The sequence below is a fragment of the Anolis carolinensis genome, unplaced genomic scaffold (genome assembly GCF_035594765.1).
Source record: "Anolis carolinensis isolate JA03-04 unplaced genomic scaffold, rAnoCar3.1.pri scaffold_29, whole genome shotgun sequence".
Taxonomy (NCBI): domain Eukaryota; kingdom Metazoa; phylum Chordata; class Lepidosauria; order Squamata; family Dactyloidae; genus Anolis; species Anolis carolinensis.
The window spans coordinates 103412-121705 of NW_026943838.1; the positions used below are offsets into that span (position 1 = coordinate 103412).

The 18294-nt window shown below is 45.0% G+C and overlaps 2 protein-coding genes and 1 long non-coding RNA gene across 5 annotated transcripts in view; 1 reads left to right on the forward strand and 2 right to left on the reverse strand.

The window, feature by feature from the left end:
• Positions 1-18294, reverse strand: part of LOC103281973 (zinc finger protein 239) — a 264351-nt gene that overhangs the window by 90190 nt on the left and 155867 nt on the right. The gene's annotated exons all lie outside the window — the stretch shown is intronic.
• LOC107983709 (zinc finger protein 664-like) overlaps positions 1-18294 on the forward strand; it is a 70045-nt gene that overhangs the window by 17516 nt on the left and 34235 nt on the right. The gene's annotated exons all lie outside the window — the stretch shown is intronic.
• Positions 4694-8613, reverse strand: LOC134294905 (putative zinc finger protein 66). The gene is made up of 2 exons (XM_062966745.1): positions 8581-8613; positions 4694-7279 (listed from the first exon to the last, which is right to left on the reverse strand). Exons 1-2 carry the CDS (start codon positions 8611-8613, stop codon positions 6578-6580), a joined length of 735 nt encoding a protein of 244 aa, XP_062822815.1. The 3' UTR covers positions 4694-6577.

The following is an 18294-nucleotide window of genomic DNA, read 5'->3' on the forward strand; positions in this document are numbered from 1 at the left end:
ATTTCCATGAAATCTATCTGTCTGCCTATCCCCGGAAAATATGTATTTTTCCCAGGAGGGTTTATATTCCAACTTTATTTTATTTTTCATTTTATTTCATATAATTGCCAAGTCATGAAATCAAACAGGAAATATTTTGAACTCAACCTGAACCCCAGAACCTGTCCCATTTTCTATGACCCAGGCTTCCCTTCCCAAAAACAAAAGGATAATCTGCCACAGCTTAACCCAATCTAATTCAGATTGCATGGACAATATAAGGCTTGAGTCACCAAATTCGGAGTGTTGTCCTAAAGGTGATTCGCCTCCAAGGCAAACATTGTCATATCTCATCCTAAGGAAATTCCAGGACACCTCAGGAAGGCGCCCTGTGGAGCCTGTCAATTATGGCTCATCACCACCCATCACCACTTCCCCCCCTGACACCCCAAGGCATATCTAAAATCTGTATACGTGACAGGAACCCTTGATTGCTGTCATTAATCCCTTTAGAAATCGGCCAGGCAGGAATTAATCCGATCTTTCCTGCCCTGTCACTTCATTGTTCCAATAACTCCCGCCTTCTCCTCCCTGATTGGCTCGAGTGGGGACAAAAAGCAGCTCCCTATTGGGCCAGCAGAGCAAGGCGGGAAACGAAAGCCCGCCTCGTTCAACCCTCTAGCCTATCCGCGATCAGATGGGCGGGGGGAGCGGGGCGGGAAATTCAAGGGGCTGTCAGACTGAAACATTGTATAAATATGGCTTTATTTTGATTATATGGTACCCTAGTAGACTGAATGATCACTACTAGAGTCCTTTTCAGCTGAATCGCTCAATAAAGACTCCTTGGCGGATTTTCCTTCAACTTTGGCGGACCTTCTTCATTTCGGCTTCAGGTTGTATTGCGGCTCATATTTTCCTATTGGCTCCGCCAAGGTCCGTTCTCTCAGGACCGGATCGGCTCTCTCCTTAAGGGCCCGATCCCCTAAAACGCGGTCGACAACATCGGTAGTGGAAAGGATGGGAAGAGAAGAGAAAAAGGAAGGAAGGGCAAGAGAAAAGAAGACAAAGGAAGAGAAGGAAGGAAGGGCAAGAGAAAAGAAGGCAAAGGAAAATATGGGAAGAGAAGAGAAAAAGGAAGGAAGGACAAGAGAAAAGAAGGGAAGAGAAGGGAAGGAAGGAAGGACAAGAGAAAAGAAGACAAAGGAATATATGGGAAGAGAAGAGAAAAAGGAAGGAAGGACAAGAGAAAAGAAGACAAGGGAAGGGAAGGGAAGGGGAAGAGAAAATAAGGCAAAGGAATATATGGGAGGAGAAGAGAAAAAGGAAGGAAGGGCAAGAGAAAAGAAGACAAAGGAAGAGAAGGGAAGGAAGGGGAAGAGAAAATAAGGCAAAGGAAAATATGGGAAGAGAAGAGAATAAGGAAGGAAGGGCAAGAGAAAAGAAGACAAAGGAAGAGAAGGGAAGGGAGGAAGGGGAAGAGAAAATGAGGCAAATGAAAATTTGGGAAGAGAAGAGAGAAAGGAAGGAAGGACAAGAGAAAAGAAGACAAAGGAAGGGAAGGAAGGGGAAGAGAAAATAAGGCAAAGGAAAATATGGGAAGAGAAGAGAATAAGGAAGGAAGGGCAAGAGAAAAGAAGACAAAGGAAGGGAAGGGAAGGAAGGAAGGGGAAGAGAAAATGAGGCAAAGGAAAATTTGGGAAGAGAAGAGAGAAAGGAAGGAAGGACAAGAGAAAAGAAGACAAAGGAAGGGAAGGAAGGGGAAGAGAAAATAAGGCAAAGGAAAATATGGGAAGAGAAGAGAATAAGGAAGGAAGGGCAAGAGAAAAGAAGACAAAGGAAGGGAAGGGAAGGAAGGAAGGGGAAGAGAAAATGAGGCAAAGGAAAATTTGGGAAGAGAAGAGAGAAAGGAAGGAAGGACAAGAGAAAAGAAGACAAAGGAAGGGAAGGAAGGGGAAGAGAAAATAAGGCAAAGGAAAATATGGGAAGAGAAGAGAGAAAGGAAGGAAGGACAAGAGAAAAGAAGACAAAGGAAGGGAAGGAAGGAAGGAAGGGGAAGAGAAAATAAGGCAAAGGAAAATATGGGAAGAGAAGAGAAAAAGGAAGGAAGGACAAGAGAAAAGAAGACAAAGGAAGGGAAGGAAGGAAGGGGAAGAGAAAATAAGGCAAAGGAAAATATGGGAAGAGAAGAGAATAAGGAAGGAAGGGCAAGAGAAAAGAAGACAAAGGAAGGGAAGGGAAGGAAGGAAGGGGAAGAGAAAATGAGGCAAATGAAAATATGGGAAGAGAAGAGAAAAAGGGAGGAAGGACAAGACAAAAGAAGACAAAGGAAGGGAAGGAAGGAAGGAAGGGCAAGAGAAAAGAAGACAAAAGGAAGGGAAGGGAAGGAAGGAAGGGGAAGAGAAAATAAGGCAAAGGAAAATATGGGAAGAGAAGAGAATAAGGAAGGAAGGGCAAGAGAAAAGAAGACAAAGGAAGGGAAGGAAGGAAGGGGAAGAGAAAATAAGGCAAATGAAAATATGGGAAGAGAAGAGAAAAAGGAAGGAAGGACAAGACAAAAGAAGAAAAAGGAAGGGAAGGAAGGAAGGAAGGGCAAGAGAAAAGAAGACAAAGGAAGGGAAGGAAGGAAGGAAGGGGAAGAGAAAATAAGGCAAAGGAAAATATGGGAAGAGAAGAGAAAAAGGTAGGAAGGACAAGACAAAAGAAGACAAAGGAAGGGAAGGGAAGGAAGGAAGGGGAAGAGAAAATGAGGCAAATGAAAATATGGGAAGAGAAGAGAAAAAGGAAGGAAGGACAAGACAAAAGAAGACAAAGGAAGGGAAGGAAGGAAGGAAGGGCAAGAGAAAAGAAGACAAAGGAAGGGAAGGAAGGAAGGAAGGGGAAGAGAAAATAAGGCAAAGGAAAATATGGGAAGAGAAGAGAAAAAGGTAGGAAGGACAAGACAAAAGAAGACAAAGGAAGGGAAGGAAGGAAGGGGAAGAGAAAATAAGGCAAAGGAAAATATGGGAAGAGAAGAGAATAAGGAAGGAAGGGCAAGAGAAAAGAAGACAAAGGAAGGGGAGGGAAGGAAGGAAGGGGAAGAGAAAATAAGGCAAAGGAAAATATGGGAAGAGAAGAGAAAAAGGAAGGAAGGACAAGACAAAAGAAGACAAAGGAAGGGAAGGAAGGAAGGGCAAGAGAAAAGAAGGCAAAGGAAAATATGGGAAGAGAAGAGAAAAAGGAAGGAAGGACAAGAGAAAAGAAGGGAAGAGAAGGGAAGGAAGGAAGGGGAAGAGAAAATAAGGCAAAGGAAAATATGGGAAGAGAAGAGAATAAGGAAGGAAGGGCAAGAGAAAAGAAGACAAAGGAAGGGGAGGGAAGGAAGGAAGGGGAAGAGAAAATAAGGCAAAGGAAAATATGGGAAGAGAAGAGAAAAAGGAAGGAAGGACAAGACAAAAGAAGACAAAGGAAGGGAAGGAAGGAAGGGCAAGAGAAAAGAAGGCAAAGGAAAATATGGGAAGAGAAGAGAAAAAGGTAGGAAGGACAAGACAAAAGAAGACAAAGGAAGGGAAGGAAGGAAGGGCAAGAGAAAAGAAGGCAAAGGAAAATATGGGAAGAGAAGAGAAAAAGGAAGGAAGGACAAGAGAAAAGAAGGGAAGAGAAGGGAAGGAAGGAAGGGGAAGAGAAAATAAGGCAAAGGAAAATATGGGAAGAGAAGAGAATAAGGAAGGAAGGGCAAGAGAAAAGAAGACAAAGGAAGGGGAGGGAAGGAAGGAAGGGGAAGAGAAAATAAGGCAAAGGAAAATATGGGAAGAGAAGAGAAAAAGGAAGGAAGGGCAAGAGAAAAGAAGACAAAGGAAGAGAAGGAAGGAAGGGCAAGAGAAAAGAAGGCAAAGGAAAATATGGGAAGAGAAGAGAAAAAGGAAGGAAGGACAAGAGAAAAGAAGGGAAGAGAAGGGAAGGAAGGAAGGGGAAGAGAAAAGAAGACAAAGGAATATATGGGAAGAGAAGAGAAAAAGGAAGGAAGGACAAGAGAAAAGAAGACAAGGGAAGGGAAGGGAAGGGGAAGAGAAAATAAGGCAAAGGAATATATGGGAGGAGAAGAGAAAAAGGAAGGAAGGGCAAGAGAAAAGAAGACAAAGGAAGAGAAGGGAAGGAAGGGGAAGAGAAAATAAGGCAAAGGAAAATATGGGAAGAGAAGAGAATAAGGAAGGAAGGGCAAGAGAAAAGAAGACAAAGGAAGGGAAGGAAGGAAGGGGAAGAGAAAATGAGGCAAATGAAAATTTGGGAAGAGAAGAGAGAAAGGAAGGAAGGACAAGAGAAAGAAGACAAAGGAAGGGAAGGAAGGGGAAGAGAAAATAAGGCAAATGAAAATATGGGAAGAGAAGAGAGAAAGGAAGGAAGGACAAGAGAAAAGAAGACAAAGGAAGGGAAGGAAGGAAGGAAGGGGAAGAGAAAATAAGGCAAAGGAAAAGATGGGAAGAGAAGAGAGAAAGGAAGGAAGGACAAGAGAAAAGAAGACAAAGGAAGGGAAGGGAAGGAAGGAAGGGGAAGAGAAAATAAGGCAAAGGAATATATGGGAAGAGAAGAGAAAAAGGAAGGAAGGACAAGAGAAAAGAAGGGAAGGGAAGGTAAAGCAAGGAAAGAAGGAAGGAAGGGCAAGGGAAAAAAGGGCAAAGGGATGGAAGGGAAGAGAAAAAGGGAAGTAAAGAATGGCAAGAGAAAATAATAATAATGATGATGATGATGATGAATCTTTATTTATATCCTGCTTTTCTCCCTCACTGGACCCAAAGAGGCTTACGACATATTAAACTCACATAAACAACAATCAGAGTACATCAATAATATAATATAATAGGATAAACAGATTAATAAAAACAATTATAGTTTGCATTCAAGTTCATAAGGCATCAAATGAGACATATATTGTACTCTACTCCAGTCCATAACATATGATGGGCAAAGGAAGGGAAGGCAAGCGAAGAGCAAGAAAAAGCAAGGAAAGAAGGCAAGAGAAAAGAAGGCAAAGGAAGGGAAGGGAAGAGAAAGAAAAAGGAAGGAAGGGCAAGAGAAAAGAAGGAAAAGGAACGGAAGTGAAGGGAAGAAAAAAGGAAGGAAGGGCAAGAGAAAAGGCAAAGGGGAGAAAAGGGAGGGAAGAGAAAAAGGATGGAAGAGGAAGAGAAAAGGCAGCAAAGGGCAGGATGGGAAGGGAAGAGAAAAAGGAAGGAATGAAGGGCAAGAGAAAAGAAGGCAAAGGAAGGGACAAGAAGACAAGGATAGAAGGAAAGAAGGAAGAAAAGGGAAGGAAGGGCAAGAGAAAAGGCAAAGGGAAGGAAGGGAAGAGAAAAGGAAGGGCAAGAGAAAAGAAGACAAAGGAAGGGAAGGAAGGGAAGAGAAAAGGAAGGGCAAGAAAAAAGAAAGCAAAGGAAGGGAAGGTTAGAAGGCAGACCGTATTTTAGTTCTTGCGAACCACTGGTAGTCCGTGGACCGCTGGTTGAGAGCCACTGTCTGAAAGGGAAGGGGCTAACTCTGGATCCCTCCCATAACGGCCATTTACAATATTCAAGCTGACCAGTCCTGACTAAAGAGGAAAACAGAGGATGTGTCTGTAGGGGCACAACGTTCACAAACTGGACATTTAAACCAAGGTGGAAATGGAGCTGGAAACTAAGACCAGAGGAACAAGTGATGGAATCACATATGGTTTATTTCTTTTCAGACGAGGTGACAAGACTTAACTTAATATTTAACTCTCTGAATGTCAGGATGCAAAAAGATCAGCATTCTCCAAGCTGTTCTCTTCACACCTGACTACAACAAATCGGATAAAGAAGACCATTTGGCTGGGAAGGCTGATTTATGACGGGGTCTGGTCTTCAAACGTGGGAAAGGACAAAAGGAAAGGGAGGTGTGAATGGAGAAGAAGAGACGTGAAGGGAGGAGGGAAGCAACCACCCAATATACTGAGGGGAAAGAGCGGAAGACGGGCAGTAGAAGCTTTGCGGCCATTTTGGCAAGGCGGATTCAATAAAGTTTTCCATGGCTACAAGCTGTGTGAGCCTATCTTTGTCTCCTACACCTTCCAGGGACTGACACTGAAGCAGTGGTCCTCAACCTGTGGGTCCCCGGGTGTTTTGGCCTACAACTCCCAGAAATCCCAGCCAGTTTACCAGCTGTTAGGATTTAGGGGAGTTGAAGGCCAAAACATCTAGGGACCCACAGGTTGAGAACCACTGCTCTGAGGGATTGTCACACAGAGCTTGCTTTCTGCTGCTCCAGAGAACAGGACCTCCAACTTACAGGTTCAAATGACAAGAACGGGACTCCACCAAATCTGACGCAAAACTTCTCAAAGGGTCCTGTTTGAAATCAGACATTTACCCACAATGGCTGTTTTTTAGCCGGTATGTGTTCTCTGGTGCTGGTTAAGAGCTGAACTCTGAGTAAAACATTTTCCACATTCATGGCATTTATATGGCTTCTCTCCTGTGTGGCTTCTTTTGTGCTTCGCCAAGGCTGAACTGTCAGCAAAACATTTCCCACATTCCTGGCATTGGTATGGCTTCTCTCCTGTGTGGAGTCTTTTGTGGCTCATCAAGTTTGAACTGTAAGCAAATCATTTCCCACACTCCTGGCATTGGTATGGCTTCTCTCCTGTGTGGAGTCTTTTGTGCCTCATCAAGTTTGAACTGTCAGCAAAACATTTCCCACACTCCTGGCATTGGTATGGCTTCTCTCCTGTGTGGAGTCTTTTGTGTTTCACCAAGTCTGAATGGGAAACAGAACATTTCCCACACTCCTCACATTTGTATGGCTTCTCCCTGGTGTGGACTCTTTTGTGGATCAACAAGGCTGAACTGTCAGTAAAACATTTCCCACACTCCTGGCATTGGTATGGCTTCTCTCCTGTGTGGAGTCTTTTGTGCCTCATCAAGTTTGAACTGTCAGCAAAACATTTCCCACACTCCTGGCATTGGTATGGCTTCTCTCCTGTGTGGAGTCTTTTGTGGCTCACCAAGGCTGAACTTTCAGCAAAACATTTCCCACACTCCTGGCATTTGTATGGCTTTTCTCCTGTGTGGAGTCTTTTGTGGCTCACCAAGGTTGAACTGTAAGCAAAACATTTCCCACACTCTTGGCACTGGTATGGCTTCTCTCCTGTGTGGAGTCTTTTGTGGCTCACCAAGGTTGAACTGCAAGCAAAACATTTCCCACACTCCTGGCACTGGTATGGCTTCTCTCCTGTGTGGAGTCTTTTGTGCCTCACCAAGGCTGAACTGAAAGCAAAACATTTCCCACACTCCTGGCATTTGTATGGCTTCTCCCTGGTGTGGACTCTTTTGTGGCTCAACAAGGCTGAACTTTCAGCAAAACATTTCCCACACTCCTGACATTGGTGTGGCTTCTCTCCTGTGTGGAGTCTTTTGAGCCTCACCAAGGCTGAACTGGAAGCAAAACACTTCCCACACTCTTGGCATCTGTATTGTTCCTGACCTGTGTGAAATTTCTTGTGTTTCACCACACATTTTGCAGATACTTTCCCTTTAAGATGGCTTTTCCCAACATCAAGTGTCTTGTGAAGGACAAGTGCCACATTTTGGGTAAAACATTGCCCACATACAATGCATTTGTTGGGCCTTTCTCTGGCAGAACCTCCATCTTCTCTGTGGGCTTGCTGGTGTCGATGAAGGCACCCGTTGTGTCCCAAATGCTTCCTGTATTTGGTGCATACATGGCTCTTCTCCCCGTTATCTACTGTGAAGAAGAAGAACATAAAAAATCATTCCTCAGTGTGCGTCATAAAGACTCAAAGGAAGTGGGATAAGGAGTGGATTGAAATGATCCTTAAGACAACATAAACATGGAGGAAAAGAAGATATGCCTGTTGTCCTTTCCCCTCCCCTTGTTCAGTGAAGATGGACCCTGGTTGTCTGCCTGGAGCCTCTAAGAGAGAGATGAGTAACATACGCTCCAGAGGCTCCCTGTTGCTCAGCCCAGCCCGGTTTTTTATTCCGTCTCCTTCTCTCTGGGGAATGGATGCCTTTTCCCTTCACATCCAAATGCTTGCCTTTTTCTCTAGCTTTAGACTTTACCAACTACCACCCATTTCACCATCCTTCCCTCCCTTTTCTTTCTCTCCCCCAATCCCAGTTCTCTCTTCCCATGCTCCCTTAAGGTTGGATTTTTCTGCTCCAACGTAGAAGATCCCATACCTAATTTCAGAGTACAACAGTAGAGTCTCACTTATCCAACATAAACTGGCCAGCAGAACGTTGGCTAAGCAAAAATGTTGGATAATAAGGCGGAATTAAGGGAAAGCCTATTAAATATCAAATTACATTATGATTTTACAAATTAAGCACCATAACATCATGTTTTACAACAAGTTGACAGATAAAGCAGTTCAATACACGGTAACATGATGGAGAAATCACTGTATTTACGAATTTAGCACCAAACATCGCAATGTATTGAAAGCATTGACTACAAACAATACTACTAAAAACTTGACTATAAATATAGAATTGCATAAAACAACACTGTCGGATGTTAAATCCATAAAAAGTTCAGTCTTGTGAAGATTTTTTAAAATCTGTGACCCTTGCCTGCTTTTCCAACGATTGCCATTTCTCCGCTGCCAAGTCTCGCCATCTTTACGGCATCCTTATGTCCATCCCCGGAGCTTCTTCTTGTTGCTTGATGTGTGTCATTGCGGTTTCTAGAGCCCAAACCCTATCCTTGTGTTAGATCCTGAGAGGCCTAACAACTTATTCCATTTCTTCTATCCTTGCCGAGAATAGCTTCCTGCAATAGTTCCTTTTGAGTTCTTCCAAAACGCCCTGATCCATCGGTTGGCATATGACGGTTACATTATGTGGAAGAAACATCGCCTTCATGTCCCCCTCTTGAAGCTCCTCTGCATCAGGGTGCGTCGGGGCATTGTCTAGCAACAAAACCACTTTCCTGGGCAGGTCATTTTCTTTTAAAAATTTATCCATGGAAGGAACAAATTCCTTAGGGCTGGGCTGTAGCACAGCTGGTAAATCACCAGCAGTACTAAGATCTACCAACCGAAAGGTGGCCAGTTCGAAGCCCGGTTGGGGGTGAGCGCTCGACCTCAAGCCCAGCTCACTGTTTACCTAAGCAGTTCGAAAACAGTCTATGAGCTGTAAGTAGAGAAATTAGGTACCATACATTGCGGGGGAGGTATTTTGCGACATCATAAACATCAAGACCAGAAATGTGGTGACGAAGAGGAAGTTGGAAGGAGGAAGTTCTGATGGCTCTTCGTCATAGAGAATGAAGCAACAGCACTCCCTGTGTCTGAATCTGAGCCCAACATCAGCCTCCAAGGCACCAAAAAACTGGACTTCAAGACTACCTACCTCCTTCTGTTTGTCTTATTCTGTTCTGTCCAAACGGTATTGAATGTTTGCCGTGTATGTGTATTGGTGATCTGCCCTCAGTCCCCTTGGGGAGATAGAGCGGAATGTCATGGAGCCAAGTCCCAGGGCTGAATTTCCAAGCACTGGACTTGGCGTCATAACATAAATAACCCTGAAAGCACCTGGCGGGAGAAGATAGAATGAGCCTGGGAACTCAGGGTTGAAAGTATAAACAATTATAATTGGTATAGTGTGTGGGAATAGTAGTAATGTGATCCAGGGGGTGGGGTTTGATGATGATATTTGCGTGTGGTGTTACGTTGCATCAGAGGTGATAAAAATGGGTGTATGTAAACATTAGGTCATTCTCGACTTTTCCAAAGTCATGTATTCTTCAATAAAGATTGGATTTGAGAGCAGCTATCTTTAATCTGCGTTCAGACTGGTCCTTTGAAGTGAGCCTGACATTTAAGTCGAGAATCCCGTTCTCACCCTCCTGCGGATTCGCAGTGAAGTGATAATGAGTGGAGAAGGAGATCAAAGCCCAAATGGAGCAGGGAGGCCTTTGCCAGGGGCCCGGCCGTTGGGAGAAGAGACGCTGCAAGCCATAGCTTCCTCTACGGGGTACCCCAGGCCGAACGGCGTGACCCAGAGGATTCCCAGAGGGGGAAGAGGCGTTTCGGCGGCTGCAGAAACCAGTTGGGGATCTGGAGGAAGCATGCCGGAGACCGTGGCCCTGCGGTTATCCATCCTGGAAACTAATTTATCCAGGCTGTCGGAAACCGTGGGGAGGTTGGTGCCACTATTGGAAGAGAATCTCCAAAAAGAGCCCATCCGATATGGCGCCGAGAGAGAGCCAAGTAAAGAAGGAGATTGGAGCCAGAGGGGCCAGCGCGCCTCAACGCAGAGTCCCGTGGTGGCGAGGGGCGAGGGAGATGAGGAATACTGGCAGGAGCTGGAGTTCCGAGACAGAATGGCACGCGAAGTGGAGCGCCAGCGAGCTCTGGGAACTCTGAGGCCGCCAACTCCAACAGAACTTCCAACCCCCCGAATGGGCGTCGGGGTGGAAAGACCACTGGGGCCAGGGATCGGGTCCAGTGGATTAGCAGACGAAGGCGGAGAGGAGCCGGAGATCCAGGAAGAGGAGGAGGATGTGCCGTACGACGAGGAAAGGCGAGGTGCGGGGACTACAGCGAGGCCCGCATTCGGATGGGTGGAAGGGCCGACAGCGGCGGCAGAATTTCGGGAGCCGCGCAGAACGACCACCGGAGTGGGGCGCGGCGTGTTCAAAGGGGCCGTCCAAGGAAACCCGATGCAACCCTTCCCCATGCCTCCCAGACAGCATCAACGGGCCGCAGAATGGATGCAAAGGAGGGAAGATCTCAAACTAGAATACGGAGGGGAATCATCTGAATTGAACTATTTTCTCATTAGCATCAGAGGATACATGGAAGACAATGCACACACATTCCCCTCCGAAGCAAGCATGGTTTGAGCCATCGGCAACACACTAAAGAGAGGAGCTGCCAGCTGGTATGTGCAACTACATGCCAGACGCGACCCATGCCTGAGGTCAGTGCCCCGCTTCCTCGCCGCACTGGAAAACCGGTTCAGAGACCGGCTAGAGCAATTGAGGGCTCGAGACCAGCTTAAAGGAATAAAGCAGAGGGACAAAACGGTGCTCGAGTACGCAGAGGAATTCCTCCATCTCGCGGAAAGGGTACCAGAGTGGTCTGAAGTGACCAAAGTGGAGATATTTAAAGAGGGACTACGCCCCGAGGTTTTTAGCTGGGCAGCGCATAGAGATGACCCCGAAACACTCCAGGGCTGGATCCAACTAGCGGGGCGCGTTGAATCCACCCTGGCCCAAGTAAAGCGCTTCAGGGGCAGCGGCGGCCAGCAAAGACCGGTGGCGAGAGGTCGAGGAGAAACGAGGAAGCAGGAAAGGCCCGGAGGGAGGCCGGGGATCCCCTTCAGAGGAGATGACAACAAACCCAAACCGGGATGCTTTGTATGTGGGAAGACGGGCCATCGAGCAGCAGAATGTTGGGCCCGGAAGGGGGAGCCGCCAAAACCCTCAAAGCCCAAGCCAGCAACCGGGAGGCGTGTGGAGGAGGAGGTGCAAGCCCCAGAATCTTCGGAAAGGCTGGTGAGTCGAGACAAACGCATGCTAGTAGTGCCAATCTGCCTATCGGGGCTAGAGAATCGGGCCACCTGCAGGGCATTCGTGGATTGTGGTTGTTCTAGGAACATTATAACTCCGGAACTAGCAGGAGCGCTGAAATGCCAGCAGATGTTGCTTGACTCCCCAATTGCATTTTCGCAGCTAGATGGATCAGTTGCTGCTGGGGAAGTATCTACAAAAGAAATACGGGGGGTCCCATGTAAAATAGGCAAATGGGAAGGAAGAATATCCTTTGTGATAGCCCCTATTGCCACATACCACGTAATATTAGGGATACCATGGCTCGAACAGGCAAATCCTGAAGTAGATTGGAGAGGAAAGAGCCTAGCATTTAAAGAACAACAGACGCAATGGGAGATAAGCAAAATTGCAGGAGAGGAGGACGAGGGAGATGAAGCAGGTGAAATAGACCCACAGCTATTGCCACCTGAATACAGAGACTTTGTGGATGTTTTCAATCAGAAAGAGGCAAGTAAATTACCTCCCAAGAGGAATATAGAAGTAGAAATTGAAATAACCCCAGGAGCAAACTTACCAAAACCAAAAGTGTATCCCATGTCTGTTCAGGAGAAGGAGGAATTGAGGAAATATATTGATAAGAACCTGGCGCGAGGCTTCATTAAGCCATCCAATTCTCCTCTCGGAGCCCCAGTGTTATTTAGGAGAAAGAAAGACAACTCCCTAAGATTGTGCATTGATTATCGAAATTTAAATGCAATTACTAAGGACAATAAATACCCTATGCCCTTAGTAAAGGATTTAATTACCGTATTGAAGAAAGGGAGCATATTTACTAAACTTGATTTAATTGAAGCATATCATAAATTAAGAATCAAACCTGAGGATACTTGGAAAACTGCATTTTCCTGCGCATTCGGCCATTTTGAATATAAAATTTTGCCATTTGGATTAAAAAATGGCGGCAGTTGCTTTATGCAGCTTATAAATGAAATACTACACCCATTGTTGTACCGAGGGGTATTCATATTTCTTGATGATATCTTGATCGTGAGCGAAGATAAAGAAAAGCACGTGGAATTGGTCCGGGAAGTTTTGCAGAGACTAAAGGAAGCACACAAAAAGTATAAAACGTTCGCAGACAGAAAAAGGGTGGAAGGCGATAAATTGGGGAAAGGAGATCTAGTGTGGTTAAGTACCCAAAACATCAAATTGGGGCTACCTTCGAGAAAATTGGGCCCCAAATATATTGGACCATTCAGAATACAGGGTGTTATCAATGAAGTAACCTTCCAGTTGGCATTGCCAAAAAGTTTAGGGAAAATACACCCAGTATTCCATCGCAGCTTACTGAAAAAGTATATGGGGACTTTGGACAAAATGGACACATAGAGTTATTGTTTGATTTATTTCAGGATTGTGATGAAAGAAGAACCGAAGAGGAGGACGAAGAAAACGAGGGCGCTATGTCATGGAGCCAAGTCCCAGGGCTGAATTTCCAAGCACTGGACTTGGCGTCATAACATAAATAACCCTGAAAGCACCTGGCGGGAGAAGATAGAATGAGCCTGGGAACTCAGGGTTGAAAGTATAAACAATTATAATTGGTATAGTGTGTGGGAATAGTAGTAATGTGATCCAGGGGGTGGGGTTTGATGATGATATTTGCGTGTGGTGTTACGTTGCATCAGAGGTGATAAAAATGGGTGTATGTAAACATTAGGTCATTCTCGACTTTTCCAAAGTCATGTATTCTTCAATAAAGATTGGATTTGAGAGCAGCTATCTTTAATCTGCGTTCAGACTGGTCCTTTGAAGTGAGCCTGACAGCGGAATATAAATAACGTGTAATAATAATAATAATAATAATAATAATAATAATAATAATAATAATAATAGCAGCCCTGGCAGAATATGTAAAGCAAAGTGAAGAACCTGCTTTGATTGAAGTCAAAAATCAGAAACTCCTCAAAGCACAGCAGACAAAAAACCAGTACAAGAAAACCACACTTCAAACTAGAGCTGACAACTGGCACAACAAAACATTTCATGGAAAGTTCCTTGACAAAATTGAAGGAAAAGCTGATAAGGAGAAGACCTGGCTCTGGCTCACAAATGGGACCCTGAAGAAGGAGACAGAAGGCCTGATCCTTGCAGCCCAGGAGCAAGCCATCAGAACAAATGCAATCAAGGCCAAGATCGAAAAATCAGCTGATGACCCAAAATGCAGACTGTGCAAGGAAACAGATGAAACCATTGATCATATCCTCAGCTGCTGTAAAAAAATTGCACAGACAGACTACAAACAGAGGCACAACTATGTGGCCCAAATGATTCATTGGAACTTATGCCTCAAGTACCACCTCCCAGCAGCAAAGAACTGGTGGGATCACAAACCTGCAAAAGTATTGGAAAATGAGCACGCAAAGATACTGTGGGACTTCCGAATCCAGACTGACAAAGTTCTGGAACACAACACACCAGACATCACAGTTGTGGAAAAGAACAAGGTTTGGATCATTGATGTTGCCATCCCAGGTGACAGTCGCATTGATGAAAAACAACAGGAAAAACTCAGCCGCTATCAGGACCTCAAGATTGAACTTCAAAGACTCTGGCAGAAACCAGTGCAGGTGGTCCCGGTGGTGATGGGCACACTGGGTGCCGTGCCAAAAGATCTCAGCCGGCATTTGGAAACAATAGACATTGACAAAATCACGATCTGCCAACTGCAAAAAGCCACCCTGCTGGGATCTGCACGCATCATCCGAAAATACATCACACAGTCCTAGACACTTGGGAAGTGTTCGACTTGTGATTTTGTGAAACGAAACCCAGCATATCTATCTTGTTTGCTGTGTCATACAACGTCGTTGTGTCAATAATGATAATAGTTTTTGAACATTTCACTGGTCATCAACAAACTTTTTTGATTGTAGTATTTAACAGGAAGAGCATTTTTTGAAACTGTTTTAAAGGCTCTTGGATTTTTGGGCTTCCCAATCATTGCAAGGTCCATTTTGTGGTTTGCTGTAGCACTGCTGCATGCTAACATTGTCAGCCTTTCTTTGCTGTGCTTTTAGCCTGGGGCTGCTGCTTCAGTTCTGGCTGCAAGACTCCTGCTCGGTAAAATTTTGCAATTGAGGCCGGTCTTGTCACAATTAAACATCTGATCACCCGTTAGGCTTTCAGTTTCAACAAAGTCTTGAATTTTTTTCCCCTTGAATTTCTTTCTTGAATGCCTCTATTTCTTGAAAATTTGATGACAGCTTCTCACCACAAACACTTAACTGATGGATTCCATAACGTTTCTTCCACCTGTCGAGCCAATGCTTGCTGTAAAATCTGGTTCCCCTTCATTAAATTCTTTTCAAAAACACAATACCTTTTGCTGTAAAATAGGCCCTGAAATACACACACCTTTGTCTCTCAGCTGCGTAAACCAAACATACAAAGCTTCAATAACTTTTTCATAGTCACATTTTTCATTGTTTTCCTCTCTTTCAGCACACCATCGGTAACTTTGGAGAACACCATTTTTCTATCTGCAATCGATTCCATTTCCATTCTCCTACTGCTACCCGTTCGACACCATAGTTGTTGGCTACCTTCTGCCTTGTCTCTCCTTTGTCCAGGTTTCTGCTCCATGGATCCAACGACCTTCTTTCTCTTTGTCGCCATACTCACGCAGAAGAAAGCACATGCACAGATCAGTGGCCCTCCTGGCAGGTGTCTGGTGCACAGAGAGACCCACTGTATGTTGCTGCCGAGAGAAACAGCCGTGGATCCCGGTGGGAGACAGACTGCGCCGGATGATACAGATACACTTCTCCCATCAACTGCCAAATGGGACTCTTACACTTTATGGAAGTTGGCTGTAAATATGAGTTCCAAAGGGATAGATTTGCCTGACAAAGCTGTGAACGTGCAAAACCGTGACAGTAAAGAAAAGGTGGAGAACAATGATGAAGGCAGAGAAGGGAACAAAAAAGGGATGTCTGTAGGACTCGGCCAGATAGAGTGGCATCCACGTAACATCCCACGTGAGAGAGAAGAGACGGCCTCCACACCATCCCAGTTTGGGAGGAAGGACAAGACTGGACCAGAGGTAAGAGCTGCTGATCCATCTGTTGTGATTCAACCCCACGCTGCTCAAGTCTGCAGTCCCCAATGAGGAACAGGGAGCTAGTTTCAGAAGAGGCTGAGGGAATCCCTCCCCCTTGTCTCCTGATTGACAGTTGGGATGTGTCTATTTGTTCTCTTCTTTCTCTTTCTTTCTCTCATTTCTTTTTCTCATTCTGATTGGTTTTGTAGAATGGTGCAAGATTTCTGACTTTTATATCTCCGTGTGTGCTGTGTGCATTGAGACCTCTCTCTGCTTGTGTCTCAGGAGATGTAGGGCGTGGAATTTTTCCCTCCCTTTTAAACCCGAGAAGAGATGGAAACAGAGAGTAGCTCAGACCCAGTCATTGACTATTAAGAAATGTAGTTAGTGTTTTTTGTAAACACTGGGCTGTATGGCCATGTTTTCTGGGCTCTATGGCCATGTTTCAGAAGTATTCTCTCCTGATGTTTGCCTGCATCTATGGCAGGCATCCTCAGAGGTTGTCAGGTATATGGGAAAAACAGATCTATAAACCTCACTAGCCTAGTTTCCAGTATACCTCCCACCTCTCAGGATACCTGCCATAAATACGGGCGAAACGTTAGGAGAGAGGGGGAACCAGGAAGACAGTTCCATCTTGTCTACTGTGCCATCAGTTGGAGGCCCAACTGATGCTCTGGGGCCCTCCCCCTAGTAACATGCTATGCTAATAATATAATATTTATTACATATATATAGTGTATATAATGTACAATATAAAATACAGTAATATATAATATATTTGAGAGAGTGGGAATATGCTTTGACTCCAGTTATGGTAATCTTCCCACTTGAGTCTGAATTGGCACTAATGTTATATTATTATTGTTGTTGTTGTTGTTACTCTTATGTCACATATTTCTGACATAAGCCCTGCCTTACAGACCCTCAGTGACTGTGACGATTTAGGCTAATACTGCCTTTTGAAACAGAAATCCCCATCAGTGAGGGAGCCTTACCGAGAGAGTCCACAATCCCATTCATCTCCTCCATGACCTGCTTGTGCAAGGCTTTCTGGTCCGGATTCAGGAGAACCCACTCCTCCAGGGAGAAATCCACAGCCACGTCCTCAAAGGCGATTGGGCCCTGGCGGAAGAAGAAAAGATTCCCTTCTCACATGGGAGCGATCAAGAAAAAGAATAACAAGAAATTCTTTAAAGTAGATTTACATTCCTGTTGGTTGTTTGAAAGGGAAAGGGCCAAGGCCTCCATGCCACAGTTGTAAGCTTTCTAGAGATGACGGGTTGGTCAGTCAGAACCATTTCTCAATTGATACGTAGAATCAGAAATGGAATCTGAGCATGTTCCAGCCTTTATTGTGGTGCCCAGAACTGGACACAGTGTTGTTCCAGATGAGGTCTCCCCAAAGCAGAAAGAAGGACACAATATTCCTTAGGATGGAGCCCAAAATCCCATTGTCTTTTCATCTGCTGCCTCACATTGTTGGCTCATGTTCCACTTGTAGTCCTCTAACACTCCAAGATCCCATCATATGAATGACTGTCAAGCCAGGTGTCGCCCACCCTGTACCTGTGCATGGCATTTCTCTCCTGCCTAAGTGTACTACTCTACATATATTCTTGTTGACATTAAGTGGGTTAGTTTTGGCCCAGCTCTCCACCATGTTAAGGCCAGAATTTTGAATTCTGATCCTATCTTCTAGACTGTCAGCTATACCTGCTAATTTGGTGTCATCTGAAAACCTGATACGCATGTTGAGCAGTACTGGGCCCAGGACAGAACCCTGCGACACTCCACCCTTTGTCGCTCAAACCACTACAAATCCACCGAACAGGAGTATTATGCAGCCCACCTTTTACTAGTTGTTTGTGAAACCATGGGAGGCCTTTCCAGAGGTCTTACTGAAAGCAAGATGTGCTACATCCACTGCATTTCCTTCCTCTACCAAGCTTGTAGCTCTACTGAAAAGTACATTAGTCTGGCATGACTTGTTTTGGAGAAACTCATCTTGTCCTTCAGTGATTACAGCACTTTTCCCAAGTGATTCCAGACGGCCTTCTTCATGATCTGCTCCAACATTTTTCCTGTTATTTAGGTCAAGATAACGGGTGACTTCAATGCAAGGGTAGGATCTAGTTGAATAAATGTGTTGAGAGAAGAGGACCTGGATGAAGATCCCTTCAACTCTCTCCTGACACCAGAAGCCCGACACTCTAAGGACCAAGCGTGAAACCAAGCCGGAAAGTGCCTGAGCAAAATGGCCACGCAGCTCAACCTGTCCCGGCTAAATGGACTTACTCAGTTTCCTGACTCTGGAGAATATACATTGATCTCACCAAGGGGCTCTAGTGTCATAGACTATCTTCTGACTTCTCCCTCCATAGCTAGTGACATTGATTCATTTGCTATAGACAATTCCTTGCTTAGTGATCATCTATCTCCCACTTCTCCTGGTTTTGGAGAGAAGCAGCACTTCCCCACCTGGACAAGCCTACCCACAATACACCAGGCTGAAGCGGAACGTTAAGCCAAAGGGGTGTGCCTGGATATCTTGAACTCTTAGGAAGTGTTGTCCATAGAAACTATGATCATTGAAATCCCAGATTTCGAGGAGGCATCACCGGGTTTGAATCCCTTATAAAACCTATCTTTTAAAAACTATACGATTGGCAAAGAATGCCGAGGCAACCCAGGGTCAG